Raw genomic sequence first — 18,022 nt, forward strand, 5'->3', positions numbered from 1 at the left:
TTTTAAATGGTGAAATACATTGTCCCAGCGCATCTAGAGTTAAAATGGCAATCTGCAGTTGTTACATCCATTATTTTAGCTTAATTATATATACCCGTCAATTTCTTGAATAACTTCTAATGCCTCATGAGTTTAGTTCAACTGTCGTACCCTATCATAACCCAAAATATATGCTTGTTTTACTCCAATGTTTGTAAACAATGTAAACGTAAAAAAACACAATGGCCTCAAATAATGGTAAAAACTATCATTTTTATATAATAGAGTTATTTGAGAGTGGTTCCATTTCTCCAGGCCCATCCCTCTATTTCTCCAGGCCCATCCCTCAAATCAAAACAGAGGCGGGAACTTTGCTTTGTTATTGTTTTAACTGCGAATTGCTCCTTTAAATGTCGAAGCATGCGCGCGATTGTAGATGACGGACACGTGACAGAAAGTCTGTCCCGGACTCCCAGTACAGTAGATTCCAAGATGGCTGCAAGCAATTATTATGGATTCACGCATGGTGCCGGTCTTCAGTACAGGTAATTACATCGATTCTGGGTATGGGTAGCATGCACTCATCTCGAGTCGTCGTCCCGTCTTATTGCGATGAGTAGCTATGCCTCATTGCTTGTGCGATATTGCAAGCTCGAGGCCTTGGGAGTTCATTGCAATGGATATGCTAGCGAAATAAGGTAGCCAGGCAAGCAGGTCCCAGTCTTACCCGGCTAAGGAGCGCTTTCTTCGCACTTGGAATATAATGAAACCTCAAACTGTCTCATTTAATATGCCAAATATTAGTTATAGAGTTAGCTTGCTTACATTATTTGTGTAACAATCAGAAACAACCAGTATCTTACTTTGGCATATTGGCTAGCTATCTTTTTCTCTAGCGGCAGGGACGCACGAATTAGCTGAAAGCGAGTTTCTGGTCAGTTTTATAATTTTGAAACTATCTACCTGTCACGTTTGGGACAAAGTGAATTTGCTGAAAACTTGAGCCACTTTCAGTTGCCAAACGATGCAGATATAAATACCATGAATAGAGCCGACAGATCGGATGCAATCCATACTTAATAAAACATTGATCAAATACAAACAGGGAGATAAAAGTCTCCAACTTAAGCGTTTTTAAAAATTTATTTATTTATTATTATTATATATATTTTTTTGCAATTAGTTCCAGTCACAGGCAGCAGAGAACTGGAAGGAAAGGCGGCCAAATGAGGTGTTGGCTTTAGGGATGATCAGTGAGATACACCTGCTGGAGCGCGTGCTACGGGTGGGTGTTGCCATCGTGACTAGTGAACTAAGGCAGAGCTTTACCTAGCATGGACTTGTAGATGACCTGGAGCCAGTGGGTCTGGCGACGAATATGTAGCGAGGGCCAGCCGACTAGAGCATACAGGTCGCAGTGGTGGGTGGTATAAGGTGCTTTAGTAACAAAACGGATGGCACTGTGATAAACTGCATCCAGTTTGCTGAGTAGAGTATTGGAAGCTATTTTGTAGATGACATCGCCGAAGTCGAGGATCGGTAGGATAGTCAGTTTTACTAGGGTAAGTTTGGCGACGTGAGCAAAGGAGGCTTTGTTGCGGAATAGAAAGCTGACTCTAGATTTGATTTTGGATTGGAGATGTTTGATATGAGTCTGGAAGGAGAGTTTACAGTCTAGCCAGACACCTAGGTACTTATAGACCCACAATGTCTGCTGATTGAGTAGTAAACAAGTCAAGCAGTCATTTGAAAGTAGAGGTCGACCGAATTTGAATCGGAATGGCTGATTTTAATTAGCGCCGATTTCAGGTTTTAATAACATTCGGTAATCAGCATTTTTGGACACCGATTATGGCCGATTACACTCAAAATTAAAGTGGAAAACCACACTACAGGCTGATCCAACTTTGATGTAATGTTCTTAAAACAAGTCAAAATGAGGCTCAGTAGTGTGTTTGGCCTCCACGTGCCTGTATGACCTCCCTACAACGCCTGGGCATGCTCCTGATGAGGTGGCGGATGGTCTCCTGAGGGATCTCCTCCCAGACCTGGACTAAAGCATCCGCCAACTCCTGGACAGTCTGTGGTGCAACGTGGCGTTGGTGGATGGAGCGAGACATGATGTCCCAGACGTGCTCAATTGGATTCAGGTCTGGGGAACGGGCGGGCCAGTCCATAGCATCAATGCCTTCCTCTTGCAGGAACTGCTGACACACTCCAGCCACATGAGGTCTAGCATTGTCTTGCATTAGGAGGAACCCAGGGCCAACCGCACCAGCATATGGTCTCACAAGGGGTCTGAGGATCTCATCTCGGTACCTAATGGCAGTCAGGCTACCTCTGGCGAGCACATGGAGGGCTGTGCTTCCCCCCAAAGAAATGCCACCCCACACCATGACTGACCTACCGCCAAACCGGTCATGCTGGAGGATGTTGCAGGCAGCAGAACGTTCTCCTCCTTTCCTGCATTTGCCAGCAGCTTATCGCTGTGTTTCAAGCATTGCACTGTTTATGACTTCAAGCCTATCAACTCCGGAGATTAGGCTTGCAATACTATAGTGCATATAAGAACATCCAATAGTCAAAGGAATATGAAATACAAATGGTATAGAGAGAAATAGTCCTATAATAACTACAACCTAGAACTTCTTACCTGGCAATATTGAAGACTCATGTTAACAGGAACCACCAGCTTTCATATGTTCCCGTGTTCTGAGCAAGGAACTTAAACGTTAGCTTTTTTACATGGCAAATATTGCGCTTTTACTTTTCTCCAACAATTTGTTTTTGCATTATTTAAGCCAAATTTGAACATGTTTCATTATTTATTTGAGACTAAATTGATTTTATTGATGTATTATATTAAGTTAAAATAAGTGTTCATTCAGTATTGTTGTAATTGTCATTATTTCAAATATAGAAAAATTGTCCGATTTTAATCCATATCGTCTTTTTCTGTTCCTCCAATAATCGGTATCGGCGTTGAAAAATCATAATCGGTTGACCTCTATTTGAAAGAGTAACAAAATAACAGCAAGACAGCTCAACCGCGAAATCTATTAAAGCCAAGATAATGGAATTCATTGCCCTTGACATTCAACCGTTCTCTGTCGTGGGCGATGTTGGCTTTTGCCGATTGGTTGAGCACCGGTTAACACTACCAAGTGTGCTATTTTTCCGATGTTGCCCTACTGGAGTTACACCGTAATAGCGTCACTGCTATTAGCTTCACGACATACAGTGGGGCAAAAAAAGTATTTAGTCAGCCACCAATTGTGCAAATTGTCCCACTTGAAAAGATGAGAGAGGCCTGTAATTTTCATCATAGGTACACTTCAACTATGACAGACAAAATGAGGGGGAAAACAATCCAGAAAATCACATTGTAGGATTTTTAATGAATTTATTTGCAAATGATGGTGGAAAATAAGTATTTGGTCAATAACAAAAGTTTATCTCACTACTTTGTTATATACCCTTTGTTGGCAATGACAGAGGTCAAACGTTTTCTGTAAGTCTTCACACGGTTTTCACACATTGTTGATGGTATTTTGGCCCATTCCTCCATCCAGATCTCCTCTAGAGCAGTGATGTCTTGGAGCTGTTGCTGGGCAACACAGACTTTCAACTCCCTCCAAAGACTTTCTATGGGGTTGAGATCTGGAGACTGGCTAGGCCACTCCAGGACCTTGAAATGCTTCTTACGAAGCCACTCCTTCGTTGTGTTTGGGATCATTGTCATGCTGAAAGACCCAGCCACGATTCATCTTCAATGCCCTTGCTGATGGAAGAAGGTTTTCACTCAAAATCTCATGATACATGGCCCCATTCATTCTTTCCTTTACCACGGATCAGTCATCCTGGTCCCTTTGCAGAAAAACAGCCCCAAAGCATGATGTTTCCACCCCCATGCTTCACAGTAGGTATGGTGTTCTTTGGATGCAACTCAGCATTCTTTGTCCTCCAAACACGACGAGTTGAGTTTTTACCAAAAAGTTATATTTTGGTTTCATCTGACCATATGACATTCTCCCAATCTTCTTCTGGATCATCCAAATGCTTTCTAGCAAACTTCAGACGGGCCTGGACATGTACTGGCTTAAGCAGGGGGACACGTCTGGCACTGCAGGATTTGAGTCCCTGGCGGCGTAGTGTGTTACTGATGGTAGGCTTTGTTACTTTGGTGTCAGCTCTCTGCAGGTCATTCACTAGGTCCCCCCCGTGTGGTTCTGGGATTTTTGCTCACCGTTCTTGTGATCATTTTGACCCCACGGGGTGAGATCTTGCGTGGAGCCCCAGGTCGAGGGAGATTATCAGTGGTCTTGTATGTCTACCATTTCCTAATAATTGCTCCCACAGTTGATTTCTTCAAACCAAGCTGCTTTCCTATTGCAGATTCAGTCTTCCCAGCCTGGTGCAGGTCTACAATTTTGTTTCTGGTGTCCTTTGACAGCTCTTTGGTCTTGGCCATAGTGGAGTTTGGAGTGTGACTGTTTGAGGTTGTGGACAGGTGTCTTTTATACTGATAACAAGTTCAAACAGGTGCCATTAATACAGGTAACGAGTGAAGGACAGAGGAGCCTCAAAGAAGAAGTTACAGGTCTGTGAGAGATAGAAATATTGCTTGTTTGTAGGTGACCAAATACTTATTTTCCACCATAATTTGCAAATAAATTCATTAAAAATCCTACAATGTGATTTTCTGGATTTTTTTTTTCTCATTCTGTCTGTCATAGTTGAAGTGTACCTATGATGAAAATTACAGGCCTCATCTTTTTAAGTGGGAGAACTTGCACAATTGGTGGCTGACTAAATACTTTTTTGCCCCACTGTACATACTATGGAACGCCGTTTGGGTCTTTGCGTGTCAAAAAAATATACAGTAGCACTGTTAAAGCTGTACAAAAAAGTCAGCAAACACAGGCCACAAATTATGTATTTACAATACCGCGTTGGTAATAAAGCATTGTTTGCTCGACCGCATCTTCTGGGGTAGCAAGCTTTAGCTTGGTGACGTAAACTCACTCACTTTTGTACATTGTGCTGGTCCGTACAATTGACCTTATTTTTGCGCCCAAAAAACGTAACGCTTCCAGATCAACTGTAATGTCAATACCAATGTAAAGCACAATTTATCCCCTTTTCCAACAAAATCAAGGACGAGACCTTCATGATGCCTATCTCTGCATGATTCAAGAAGGCAATGAGCTCCGTCGGGTCTTTTTAAAAATGGCGGGTGAGGAAGCTAAACCTATGGCATGATAGTGAGAAGGAGGGATGTTGTTTGGGGAAATGGCTTTTTTCACTTGATCTGTCCAACTTATCACCTTATTGCCTCTAACATGTAAATAAAACGCTATAAAGAGTTTATATAATGTGCCATTACATACCTATTTGAAGGTTTGTGTCAAATTTGAATCACTTTAGCACCACCCTAAAAACCTGATCTTCAGAAGTAAACAGCGGCTTTTGAGAGTCATGATAGCTTGCAGTGATGACGCAAAAAATGACTAGGGATCCCCCCCCTTACCCTTACTCTTGTTTTTAAACGGTGAGAGAAGTGCTACATCTGGTGGAGAGAGGCTGTAAGACAGAATTAGATGCTTTTTGCGTGCTGTACGTTACGTCATGACACGTCACGATGTAACGTACAACGTCGGGGGGGGTCAGTTTTTTTTCCCCCAACTTTTCTCCAATACTATAGAGCCATTACCATGTCAATCAACGCTTGCATAGAAACGTAGTCCACACCCCAAATTTTGATGTCGCTACAGTCCCAATAGTTTTCTTTGCAGCCTCGTTTGAATGTCGCGGTTGCGCACATTTGTACAGAATGGGGTTAGCCTACGTTACCCAGCTAGCACCAATACAACCAGCCTGAAAACAATGACCAGTAGAAACGGCATTCATTTTCATTATTCTTAGCAATGATTTAGGAGTCCTTGTAAGTATTGTTGTTCTCCTATTGAAATTGAACTTCAGTTCATGAAAATAAAGAGCTAGCCAGCTACTTAACCCTGTTGCCCAAAGCTAATGTTATAAGCAGCCAGCTAGCTTCATCTGGCTAGTGAGGCTCAACCGGACGGGGTTATGTGTTGTGAAGATAACTGCCAATTCCACTATTGAGGCTTTCCTTCAAAATTAAAGTATGTAATTGACAGTGATGCAAATGAGTAGAATAGTAGTAGAATTATGCAATACTTTTATTTTGAAGGCCAGTATTGTGGCTAGTTTCTCATAGATGGGTACGACCACAATTAATCAAATAGGAACTGTCTTCTAAATTAGGGTTATTTTAGATTACACCTAGCTATATAGTTAGCTAGCTAACTATAGCTACTGATACAGATGTCGTTTTGCTATCTTTTTTTGTGGAAGAACATTGTTTGCATCCATGAGCTAGCTAAGTTTTTTAAAATGTTTTTAATGACCAGCTAGACTACTTTACCGGCATCATAGCATATTTATCTATAATTCGTTGTAACATGAAATACGAGTGGTAGTGTAATCAATGTGTAATAACTACGTACAAAATGAATGAAGGCGTTAAATTATTATGTGACATTCATATTCAGGTCCTGTTTGGTCTACAAACTTATTTGACAAGTCAAATAGTGTTAAACAGTATATTTTTTGACACGCAAAGACTCAAACGGCGTTCCATAGAAATCCTGGTTGAGAATGAAACGACTGAACAATAAAACAGCACAGCAAGTAAGTAAATGAAATAGGTTTTGATTATGTTTTACTGGTAATGGGGACATATGTAAATGCCAATTAAATAACTTTTTGGTCAGTGTGGTTGGTGTATGTGTGGGTAACCTTAATTTAACTAGGAAAGTCAGTTAAGAACTCATTCTTATTTGCAATGACTGCCTACACCGGCCAAAACCAGACAACGCTGGGCCAATTGTGCGCTGCCCTAATGGGACTCCCAATCACGGCCAGATGTGATACAGCCTGGAATCAAACCAGGGACTGTAGTGACGCCTCTTGCACTGAAATGCGGTGCCTTAGACCGCTGCGTCCGTGTGTGTGTGTGTGTGTTAAGCATTCTTGTACAATTAAATAGTTGAAATGTCGCAAAAATGTTAAGTATCGGTATCGTATTTTTTGGCAAGGAAAATGTGGGACGTCGGTACCGGCCAAAAATGTATCATTGGTGCATCACTAGTTAGAATACTTTGTTGACCCACATGATGAAATCGGTGAAGGGACTTTAGTTATTTTTTTCTTCCATACAATAGTAGTTCATCACACTGTGCTGGCCGATTTTGTCCAAACTTGGGTGAATGATGCGTCTTGCCATAGAGGTCCGGCATTTACAAAAATGACACTGATTGACCCAAGATGGGAGCTATAGTAATTACCTGAAATGTTAGTCACATGCAATTTCTCAATTGGCCCAGGGGGGGAGGCTGCATCATTTGTGGGGGACAACATGTTTACTGTTGCCTTGTTTTTAACTATCACCATAGATTTTGTAATTTTTTTTACACTATTCCCTGATGTTTACATGGCAGCCTAGAGCTGCAAGTTGCCAGCTCATTCTACAGCTGTCACTCTCAGTAGATTCTCAGTTGGATTATTTTTTAGAATAAATCAGGCTCATTTGACTGTGATGTCACTGCACTCTCCTTTTATAGGAACATTGCTTTCTTTGGTCAGTTCCATTTTGCAATGTCTGCTGCCTTGTGCCATTGTATACCAGTACAGTATGAGTGAGGAACAGCCTAAACTTTTTCACAGATTTAATTTGTATTTATTCCCCCCATAATCCATTACTTTGATCTTTCTTTGTCCCTCATGAAACAAATCGTGGTTATTCCAGACAAAATGCTGACAAAGATGATTTTAGAAAGGCGGTCTGTTAGCATCAAAATACATTATAATGATAGGGCTGTTGCTTTATGTTTGCAAGGTTATCCTTTCGGCATTGCATATTCTGCAGAAAATAGATTTTCCATCCTTTAAAAGTTAAATGTAGAGTGCTGTAGTCTGCAGTATTGCTTTTATTGTGGGTGGTGATTTCTTATTTCAGTACTCCTCCTTGAGTCATTTTTTAAAACAGACTGATGTTTCAGTAGATAGGTGGCTCAACAATGGCCAGCACTGTCTAAAAACAGGGCAGTGTGTGCTGTAGGCAAATGCATGAGGATGTTTAATAGATGGCCAGAGATAGGCCATCTATTAAACATCATCATGCATTTGCCTACAGCACACACTGCCCTGTTTTTAGACAGTCCTTACCATTGAGCCATATATATATATATATATATATTTTTTTTAAAAATGTATTTTATTTATTTATGTATAGGAGTAGATCAGCTTTAAAATTGCAGATACATTGTGGGTTCTATCAATGTAATTGGTACCAGTCAAAAGTATGCACACCTACTCATTCAAGGGTTTTTAGTTACACAACTGATTGGCTCAAACACATTAAGAAGGAAAGAAATTCCACAATTGAACTTTTAACAAGGCACACCTGTTAATTAAAATGCATTCCAGGTGACTACCTCATGAAGCTGGTTGAGAGAATGCCAAGAGTGTGCAAAACTGTCATCAAGGCAAAGGTGGCTACTTTGAAGAATCTCAAATACGGCTGGGCGATATGACTGTACATCATGTGACGATAGAAAAACCTCTATCGTTTCATATGCTCTATTTTTTATTTCGTTGTGTCGCAAATCACATTCTTTACGGCAATATTTTGGGCAACGCTTTGCGTTCTTCCACACGTGCCGTGTAAAAGGGAATTTGCAACACAAACAAACATGGAGGAGAGTGAACGTGACACAGAGCACGGAGCTCGTACCTAAAAGAGGGGCTACTTCGGTCGCATGGACGTGGTTTAGGTATGAAAAGTCTGACACGGACCAGAAAACCATCCTCTGCAAAATATGCCGCAGAACGGTCCTGACAATCGGTTCAAACATCACTAACCTATTTTACCACCTACGCAAGAATCATGTGAAACCGTATGGATAGTCTACGGATGAGATGCAAAAAGTACAGTAGAGTGCTCAAAACAAACCCACGACTCAGGCTTTTGCCTGCGGTACACCATATGGCAAAGAATCACGAAGATGGATGGTGATAATTATAGGCAATTAGCAAGACACCCCCAATAAAGGAGTGGTTCTGCAGGTGGTGACAGACCACTTCTCAGTTCCTATGCTTCCTGGCTGATGTTTTGGTCACTTTTGAATGCTGGCGGTGCTTTCACTCTAGTGGTAGCATGAGACGGAGTCTACAACCCACACAAGTGGCTCAGGTAGTGCAGCTCATCCAGGATGGCACATCAATGCGAGCTGTGGCAAGAAGGTTTGCTGTGTCTGTCAGCGTAGTGTCCAGAGCATGGAGGCGCTACCAGGAGACAGGCCAGTACATCAGGAGACGTGGAGGAGGCCGTAGGAGTGCAACAACCCAGCAGCAGGACCGCTACCTCCGCCTTTGTGCAAGGAGGAGCAGGAGGAGCACTGCCAGAGCCCTGCAAAATGACCTCCAGCAGGCCACAAATGTGCATGTGTCTGCTCAAACGGTCAGAAACAGACTCCATGAGGGTGGTATGAGGGCCCGACGTCCACAGGTGGGGGCTGTGCTTACAGCCCAACACCATGCAGGACGTTTGGCATTTGCCAGAGAACAACAAGATTGTCAAATTCGCCACTGGCGCCCTGTGCTCTTCACAGATGAAAGCAGGTTCACACTGAGCATGTGACAGACGTGACAGAGTCTGGAGACGCCGTGGAGAACGTTCTGCTGCCTGCAACATCCTCCAGCATGACCGGTTTGGCGGTGGGTCAGTCATGGTGTGGGGTGGCATTTCTTTGGGGGGCCGCACAGCCCTCCATGTGCTCGCCAGAGGTAGCCTGACTGCCATTAGGTACCGAGATGAGATCCTCAGACCCCTTGTGAGACCATATGCTGGTGCGGTTGGCCCTGGGTTCCTCCTAATGCAAGACAATGCTAGACCTCATGTGGCTGGAGTGTGTCAGCAGTTCCTGCAAGAGGAAGGCATTGATGCTATGGACTGGCCCGCCCTTTCCCCAGACCTGAATCCAATAGAGCACATCTGGGACATCATGTCTCGCTCCATCCACCAACGCCACGTTGCACCACAGACTGTAACAGGAGTTGGCGGATGCTTTAGTCCAGGTCTGAGAGGAGATCCCTCAGGAGACCATCCTCATCAGGAGCATGCCCAGGCGTTGTAGGAGGTCATACAGGCACGTGGAGGCCACACACACTACTGAGCCTCATTTTGACTTGTTTTAAGGACATTACATCAAAGGTGGATCAGCCTGTAGTGTGGTTTTTCACTTTAATTTTGAGTGTGACTCCAAATCCAGACCTCCATGGGTTGATAAATTTGATTTCCATTGATCATTTTTGTGTGATTTTGTTGTCAGCACATTCAACTATGTAAAGAAAAAAGTATTTAATAAGAATATTTCATTCAGATCTAGGATGTGTTATTTTAGTGTTCCCTTTATTTTTTTGAGCAGTGTATTTTGATTTGCTTACTACACGATTCCATATGTGTTATTTTATAGTTTTGATGTCTTTACTATTATTATACAATGTAGACAATAGTAAAAAATAAAGAATAACCCTTGAATGAGTAGCTCTGTCCAAACTTTTGACTGTTGCTACACACACACACACACACACACGTGTATCGAGCTCTGAGACAGGATTGTGTCAAGGCACAGATCTGGGGAAGGGTGCCAAAAATTGAATGCAGCATTGAAGTTCCCCAAGAACACAGTGGCCTCCATCATTCTTAAATGGAAGAAGTTTGGAACCACCAAGACTCAGGGAGGTGACCCAAGAACCTGATGGTCATTCTGACAGAGCTCTAGAGTTCCTCTGTGGAGATGGGAGAACCTTCCAGAAGGACAACCATCTCTGCAGCACTCTGCCAATCAGGCCTTTATGGTATTGTGGCCAGACGGAAGCCACTCCTCAATAAACAGCAAATGACAGCTCCGATTGTAGTTTGCCAAAAGGCAACCAAAGGACTCTGACCATGAGAAACAAGATTCTCTGGTCTGATGAAACCAAGATTGAACTTTTTGGCCTGAATGCCAAGCATCACATCTGGAGGAAACCTGGCACCATCCCTAAGGTGAAGCATGGTGGTTGCAGCATCATGCTGTTGGGATGTTTTTCAGCGATTGGGAGATTAGTCAGGATAGAGGCAAAGATGAATGGAGCAAAGTACAGAGATCCTTGATGAAAACCTGCTCCTAGTGCTCAGGACCTCCGACTGGGGTGAAGCTTCACCTTCCAACAGGACAATGACCCTTATCACACAGCCAAGAAAACGCAGGAGTGGCTTCGGGACAAGTCTCTGAATGTTCTTGAGGGGCCCAGCAAGAGCCCGGACTTGAACCAAATCGTACATCTCTGGGGAGACCTGAAAATAGCTGTGCAGCAACGCACCCCATACAACCTGACAATGCTTGAGAGGAAATGCAGAGAAAAATGGAAGAAAATCCCCAAATACAGGTTTGCCAAGTTTGTAGCTTCATACCCAGGAAGACTCTGGGCTGTAATCACTGCCAAAGGTGCTTCAACAAAGTACAGAGTAAAGGGTCTGAATACTTATGTCAATGTGATATTTCCGTTTCTCATTTTTTAATAAATTAGAAAACATTTCTAAAAACCTGTTTTTGCTTTGTTCGTTATGGGGCATTGTGTCTAGATTGAGTGGGGGGGGGGGGGGGGGGGGGGGGGGGACGAGAACGATTTAATACATTTTAGAAAAAGGCTGTAACCTGACTGGAACAAGACAAAGGGTCTGAACTTTCCGAAGGCAGTGTATGTTGAGTAAACTAATGGACAACAACACGTATGCTTCTACCTGCTTATACATACTATATACATTTTACGGACACTGAATATTTTATTCGTTATCTTTTTTAATTAGTTTTTAGTCCCACCCTTCAGCTACCCTCAACCCCTCCGATCTATCTCTGAAAACCTTCCAGTTTTGATTTCTAATTGCCATATTTTTTCAACTGTGCTGTAATGTTTCACTTTCTATTCTCATAGTTTCTACTGATTGTAAATTAAAGATGAACATTTTTACTAAGAGTATTATTGATCAATTGACCTATGGCTTTTCAAGTCACCCAGGAGTGCTATTTGCAGAGATCCGGGTAAATGTTGCAATTCTTCAGCCGTTCCTGTACCTGCGACCAAAACAAAGCTAAATATGGGCAGTATCAAAACAAGTGATCTAATGATTCTCTAAACAGCACAATCTGCAGAGCTAGGCAGAGTTTGTCAGTTCATAAACCTCGTGCCATGGAATCCGCACATCAAATCTCTTTTTGCAACCTGTATGGTGCAGCTGTACTTTTTTTGGTTCTTAAATTCAACTGGTATACTTTATTTTTCACAATTTTCTTTAACCAATTTTGGTCTTTAATGTAGGGCTGACAGACAAGTTCCTTACCTTCTTTCACGTGCCTCATTCTTCCCTCCATCTTGTCTCTGTCCCCACAGTGTTCAGCCTCCACCAGCCTATGCCCATCCCACCACAGCCAGCTACAATGTCCAGCCGGCCCCTACCGTGGCCCATGCAGTGACTGCCTCCTATGCTCCTGCCCCTGCACAACCAGCCAGGCCCGTTGCCTCTGCCTACCCGGTGGCCTACCAGACCCACGCTACCCCCCCAGACTATGGCTACCGGCAGCCGGACCCCACGCCCCAACCCACCACCACCCCACAGACATACCAGCTACCGATATACACTGAAACGGTAAGTCACAATTCCATTCCTTATCATCCCATTGCATGCTGTTGTCGTGTTTTATCTATTGGCTATTGCAGTGGTCGATCACGATCGACTGGTCGAGCGTCAAGGAATTCCTAGTAGATCACCAAAAATGTCTGTAGAAAAGCCAACGATAAAGGCTTGTGCTCCTTTTTTGTGTGTTGCGCTATTAGCAGTAGGTGCACACGTGTAGCTAGCCCTGCGTTTTGATTATTAATATTATTATTAGCAGCAGCTCGTTGTCTATATTTTAATATCGAGGAATATTTCACTTTCTCTGGTCATAGGAACAACATGAATTTATGCATGAGGCAGATGCGGTGCGACTCGAGTTTCGCCATCAGGTGGAGACGGTGTGCCCCCTCTCTGGTCAGTCTCACCGACTGGGGAAAAATCGCTTTGAACGGTCATCCAACTCAGAATTCCAAGTCGGAACTTGGGCCTCTTTCTAGAGCTCCGACTTTCCAATCTAAAGATCATTGACCTCCTTTTTATTCCCGAGTTCCCAGTTGTCTTGAAAGCACCATGACCATCAGATGCAGGTACCATCAGTCCAGTAAAATAAAGAAGCAAATTATTAAAATTGATTCTCCGCTGTGCGTAACAAGTGCTACACTAATGATCTATTTTGTTATCAAAGATCGCCTTTTGAAGTATATGGTCTAAGAAGAACAATATTGGCAGACCATGCATATAGCCAATATGATGTGATAATTCATTAGGCCTACTACACAAACCTCATTCCTACAGAACCGTTTTTATTAGGTTAATGTTACAGTTAAGTCGTGTTTTAAAAATCTGTGCGGTAGATCTCGGCTTGCTTGACTCAGAAAAGGTTGGTGACTACTGAGCTATTGTATATAAATGCAAGTACATGGGGAGAATTTTAGATTGTTAAAGTCACAATCTATTTTGCTTACTATTTACACTTTTCTGCCATCCATGTTCATGCTGTAAAACAACCTTTCAGGATAACTACAGTTATGGACGCCTGCCTGCAGCCACTAGTTATGAGACTAAGCAATACTACCAGACTAGTATAGCTCCAGCCCATCGGACGCCAACAGAAGCTTACTACCAGACAGGTGAGTCATTGCCAACCTTCTTCCCACGCATAATCACACATAAATAGTCCTAACACTCTAATACAAAAGCCACTAATTCATTTGAAATGTTCTCTCGTCTGACAGTACATCGTTTTTACTGTGTTATACACTATTCATTTAAACATCTACATTGTGCAAAAGAACTTGGCTGCTGGCGTACTACAAAAGCCAGTGTATTGAATATCGTTGAATTGGAACCAAGCCTGTTAAACAACACTCTGTGATGGTTTCCTTCCCTTCCCTGTAGGCGTGAAGAGTGGCTACAGTCCAGTCAGCACAGTATACAGCCAGCCGCCACCACCACAGAGGCATGTCACAACTTTAAAGCCTCTGGCCCCTGCCAGCTCAGCGTCCACCAGCTACAACATCTACCCAGTGTCCACCAGTGTACAGCAGCCCCCCATCTCGTCTTACACCCCCTGCTCGTCCTTCAGCTCCACAGCTGGCACCTACTCTGGCAAGAACAAGAACATATCCCCACACAGCCAAGAATCAATCTTTGTGAAATATATAAATTTGTCGCAGTGTATGTTTTTACAGTGTGACCCCCCCACCCCACCCTTCTTCCCCGTCTCAACTCTCTTTTTTTCTTTCTTTTTTACCTCTCAGGCGTCAGCTACTCTACTTATGATTCAAGTGGCTACACTTCCACCCCCTCATACTACCAGCCTGCCCAGCTACCTCCTCCTCAGCCCCAGCCGCCCCCGCAGCAGTCCCATCTGCCTCCCAAGCAGCTCACCAGCTCCTCTTGGAGCAATGCGGGCAGCAACATGGTGGCTGCTCCCACGGTCAACGCCTACAAGAAGCCCATGTTCCACCAGAACAAGCTTCAGAAGCCGAAAGCACCGCCCAAGCAACCCCAGCTGCACTACTGCGACATCTGCAAGATCAGCTGTGCTGGACCGCAGGTAGCGGCGCTTTGTGGATGATGCGTTATGAGGGACAGGTTATTTGTCGGCAATGGACATAAGCACTTTAGAGTCAAATGAATGTACAGTATTTGAACATACAACAGTTAAACATGCAAAGTGCCTAAGAGGAGACATAATGTAGCAACACAGGATGTACAGTTTTTTTGTTGTTGACGGTTTGCTTTTGTAGATAAGTTTAATTAACTGTTGTTGAATTGTTTTCTCTGCAGACGTACCGAGAGCACCTCGAGGGCCAGAAGCACAAGAAGAAGGATGCAGCTCTGAAGTCTGGCAGCGCGGGGGGGAGCAACGGGCCCCGGGGGATTCAGACCCAGCTACGCTGTGAACTATGTGACATTGCCTGCACTGGCGTAGACGCGTACGCTGCCCATATCCGAGGGGCCAAGCACCAGAAGGTCAGCACAGCTGCACTGACAGGAGGAGTAACATCAGGCAACTAGCTAGCTAATTGATGCACCATTTAGCTAGCTAATTGATCTAGATCAGCTCTGTGATAGTTGGTATGTCTTTAGTATAACACTTTTTAATCAGGCATTTATGTGACATCCATTTTATTGTTACTTTTTATTTTATTTAGCCTGTATAGCCCACTCCGTAACAGTTGTCAATGTTTTCCAGGGAGTCCTACGGAGTCCACCTCACAATGTATTATCATGTTTTATTTAGGGCCGGGACGATACTAGTATCACGATACTCGTTAGTATCGTGGCAAGGAAACGAAACACAAAGCAGATTTAACTTCTTTAGGAAAACAGCCCTAATGTTGGAAACAAACATTATGTTGTCATCCAGAGTCACATGTATTTATTTTCCAAGCTATAGCACAATATTTTACATACAGCAGGTTTTTAAAGGACCAAAGAGTTTGCTCTCCTTCATGTTTTAAATATTGCGATACTGGTATTGTGCATGCCTTAGTTTTATTTCTCTCCCTCTTAACCCTGTGTAGGTGGTGAAGCTCCACACCAAACTAGGCAAACCTATACCTTCAACTGAGCCTGTTTTAGTGAACAATGCTCCAATTATCTCAACGTCGACAGCTGGGAAGACAACCCCTATTGTTACGGCAACTGCTCCGGTAGCGCCACCCAAACTGGTGGTCGTAAACGCCACCAAGGCCCCAGCACCTGTGAAGAAGCCAGTCGCACCCAAAATAACCCTTCTTGGTAAGTCTTCCAAGGAATCAGTGTTTATTAGTTGGAATTATGATATCTGTCCTGACAGAATAAACCAATAATGTTTAATTTAAGCAGTAATTTTGGTAAAATGCTAAAATGCTCCATACTTATATTTGGACTTTCTCTTGACAGCCAACAAGTCGGCCACCCCTCCAGTAGCCAAGGAGAATGAAGCCAAGCAGTCAGCAACAGTGTCAAAGAGTGAGACCACGAGTGACGATGAGGACGGGGATGGAGTGGGGAGGCAGGCCGACGTCCAGCCTGTAGGACATGACTATGTGGAGGAGGTAGGAGTTCATTTATTTCTTATTTATTTAATTGATTCACTAACCATGTTGTTAAAGATACTAAGGTATGTTGTATGTTGTAATGCAAGTTTACATTTTTTTCCTCAGGTGCGTAATGATGATGGGAAGGTAATTCGCTTCCACTGTAAACTCTGTGAATGCAGTTTCAATGACCCGAATGCTAAAGACATGCACCTGAAGGGACGCAGACACCGGCTGCAGTACAAGGTAAGAAAATGCATCGTATGTAGTACTATCTTTTCGCAAGATGTTTCTAGAGCTAGCAGCTACGTACTACAATGCACTTATTGTACTGCCAAAATTAATTGACTAACTTAGGCATTGAACCCTGTTGTACAAGCATTATGTCAAGTCACTGCAAAACTAGCGCCACTAGATGGCAGAATTTATTTAGGCAGGATGTAGACATTGCTTGATGTCCTGTAGCCCCCTTGTAATTTGGTCATCTGTTGAATTATGTATACCTTGACACATCATATAATAATTTATTTGGATGATGGCTATAGGCCTACCTCTCAGTTGGAGAGCCTGCTACTCACTCACTGGGTGTGTGTTATGTATGTATTTTATGTATGTATATTTGAAAGCTCTTGACATTGTTTACTATCCCTTCCATCCCCTCCTGTAGAAGAAGGTGAACCCAGAGCTGCCGGTGGAGATCAAGCCCAGTAATCGGGCCAGGAAGCTGCAAGAGGGCAAACTGAGGAAGCAGAAGGCTGTGCTGAAGAGACAGCGGGATGACGAGCAGCGCTGGCACTTGGAGATGAGGTCAGAGCCAGACGGCAGCTGGCACACAGAGATGAGGTCAGAGCCCTTGCTTAGGCACAGATCTAGGATCAAGCGTACCCTCCCCAAATCCTAGCCTCATCCATTTGGGGCTAAGGTTTGAGCTGTGCTTAGTCATTCTTCCTATGTTTCTTGCTGATGATGCCAGAGGAAGGCAGACAGGGGAACCCCACTTGTGGGTGCTGGGTAAACTCCCCATGCAGTTTTGCAGCCCACGCTGTCACACTGTGGTTCAACCAAAAGGGGAATCCCCTGCCTTCTTCAGTAATAGAAGTAATAGAATATCATGCCTGTTCCCCTTTTCAGTACCTTTCCTCCTAATATATTAATAGAATGCCTGCAACATCTAACGTTTTTACGTCAGCAGATGTCAAAGTGCTATACAGAAACTCAACCTAAAACCCCAAACAGCAAGCAATGCATATGTAGAAGCACGGTGGCTATGAAAAACTCCTTAGAAAGGCAGGAACCTAGAGAGGAACCAGGCTCTGATGGGTGGTTGTTCCAGGTGGAGATTATAAGAGTACATGGTCATTAAGGCCAGATTGTTCTTCAAGATGTTCAAACGTTCATAGATGACCAGCAGGGTCAAATAATAATCAGTGGTTTTAGAGAGTGCAACAGGTCAGTACCTCCGGACTAAATGTCAGTTGACTTTTCATAGCAAAGAATTCAGAGGTCGAGACAGCAGGTGCGATAGAGAGTTGAAAACCTCAGGTCTGGGACAAAGTAGCACGTCCAGTGAACAGGTCAGGGTTCCATAGCCGCAGGCAGAACAGTTGAAACTGGAGCAGCAGCACAGCCAGGTGGACTGTGGACAGCCAGGAGTCATCAGGCAGGTAGTTCTGAGGCATGGTCCTAGGGCTCAGGTCTTCTGGTGGGAGAGAGAATTAGAGGGAGCATACTTAAATTCACACAGGACACCAGATAAGACAATTACACC

General features: G+C 43.5%; 1 protein-coding gene across 6 annotated transcripts in view; it reads left to right on the forward strand.

Annotated features, from left to right (window-relative positions):
* Positions 1–423: 423 nt before the first annotated feature.
* Positions 424–18,022, forward strand: part of LOC139374227 (zinc finger RNA-binding protein-like) — a 36,163-nt gene continuing 18,564 nt past the window's right edge. For 4 of the 6 annotated variants that reach the window (XR_011627662.1, XM_071115289.1, XM_071115468.1 and 1 more), the window contains exons 1-10: positions 424–524; positions 12,499–12,754; positions 13,740–13,854; positions 14,123–14,332; positions 14,485–14,783; positions 15,017–15,202; positions 15,757–15,973; positions 16,118–16,272; positions 16,381–16,500; positions 16,922–17,097. Coding sequence is in view for 5 of the 6 variants with exons in the window: in XM_071115289.1 (XP_070971390.1) it covers positions 472–524; positions 12,499–12,754; positions 13,740–13,854; positions 14,123–14,332; positions 14,485–14,783; positions 15,017–15,202; positions 15,757–15,973; positions 16,118–16,272; positions 16,381–16,500; positions 16,922–17,097 (1,787 nt within the window). In the remaining variant the exon portion in view is untranslated. The remainder of the gene's footprint in view (positions 525–12,498; positions 12,755–13,739; positions 13,855–14,122; positions 14,333–14,484; positions 14,784–15,016; positions 15,203–15,756; positions 15,974–16,117; positions 16,273–16,380; positions 16,501–16,921; positions 17,098–18,022) is intronic. The other 2 variants (XM_071115501.1, XM_071115540.1) reach the window with 1 other exon arrangement.

The sequence above is a fragment of the Oncorhynchus clarkii genome, chromosome 1 (genome assembly GCF_045791955.1).
Source record: "Oncorhynchus clarkii lewisi isolate Uvic-CL-2024 chromosome 1, UVic_Ocla_1.0, whole genome shotgun sequence".
Taxonomy (NCBI): domain Eukaryota; kingdom Metazoa; phylum Chordata; class Actinopteri; order Salmoniformes; family Salmonidae; genus Oncorhynchus; species Oncorhynchus clarkii.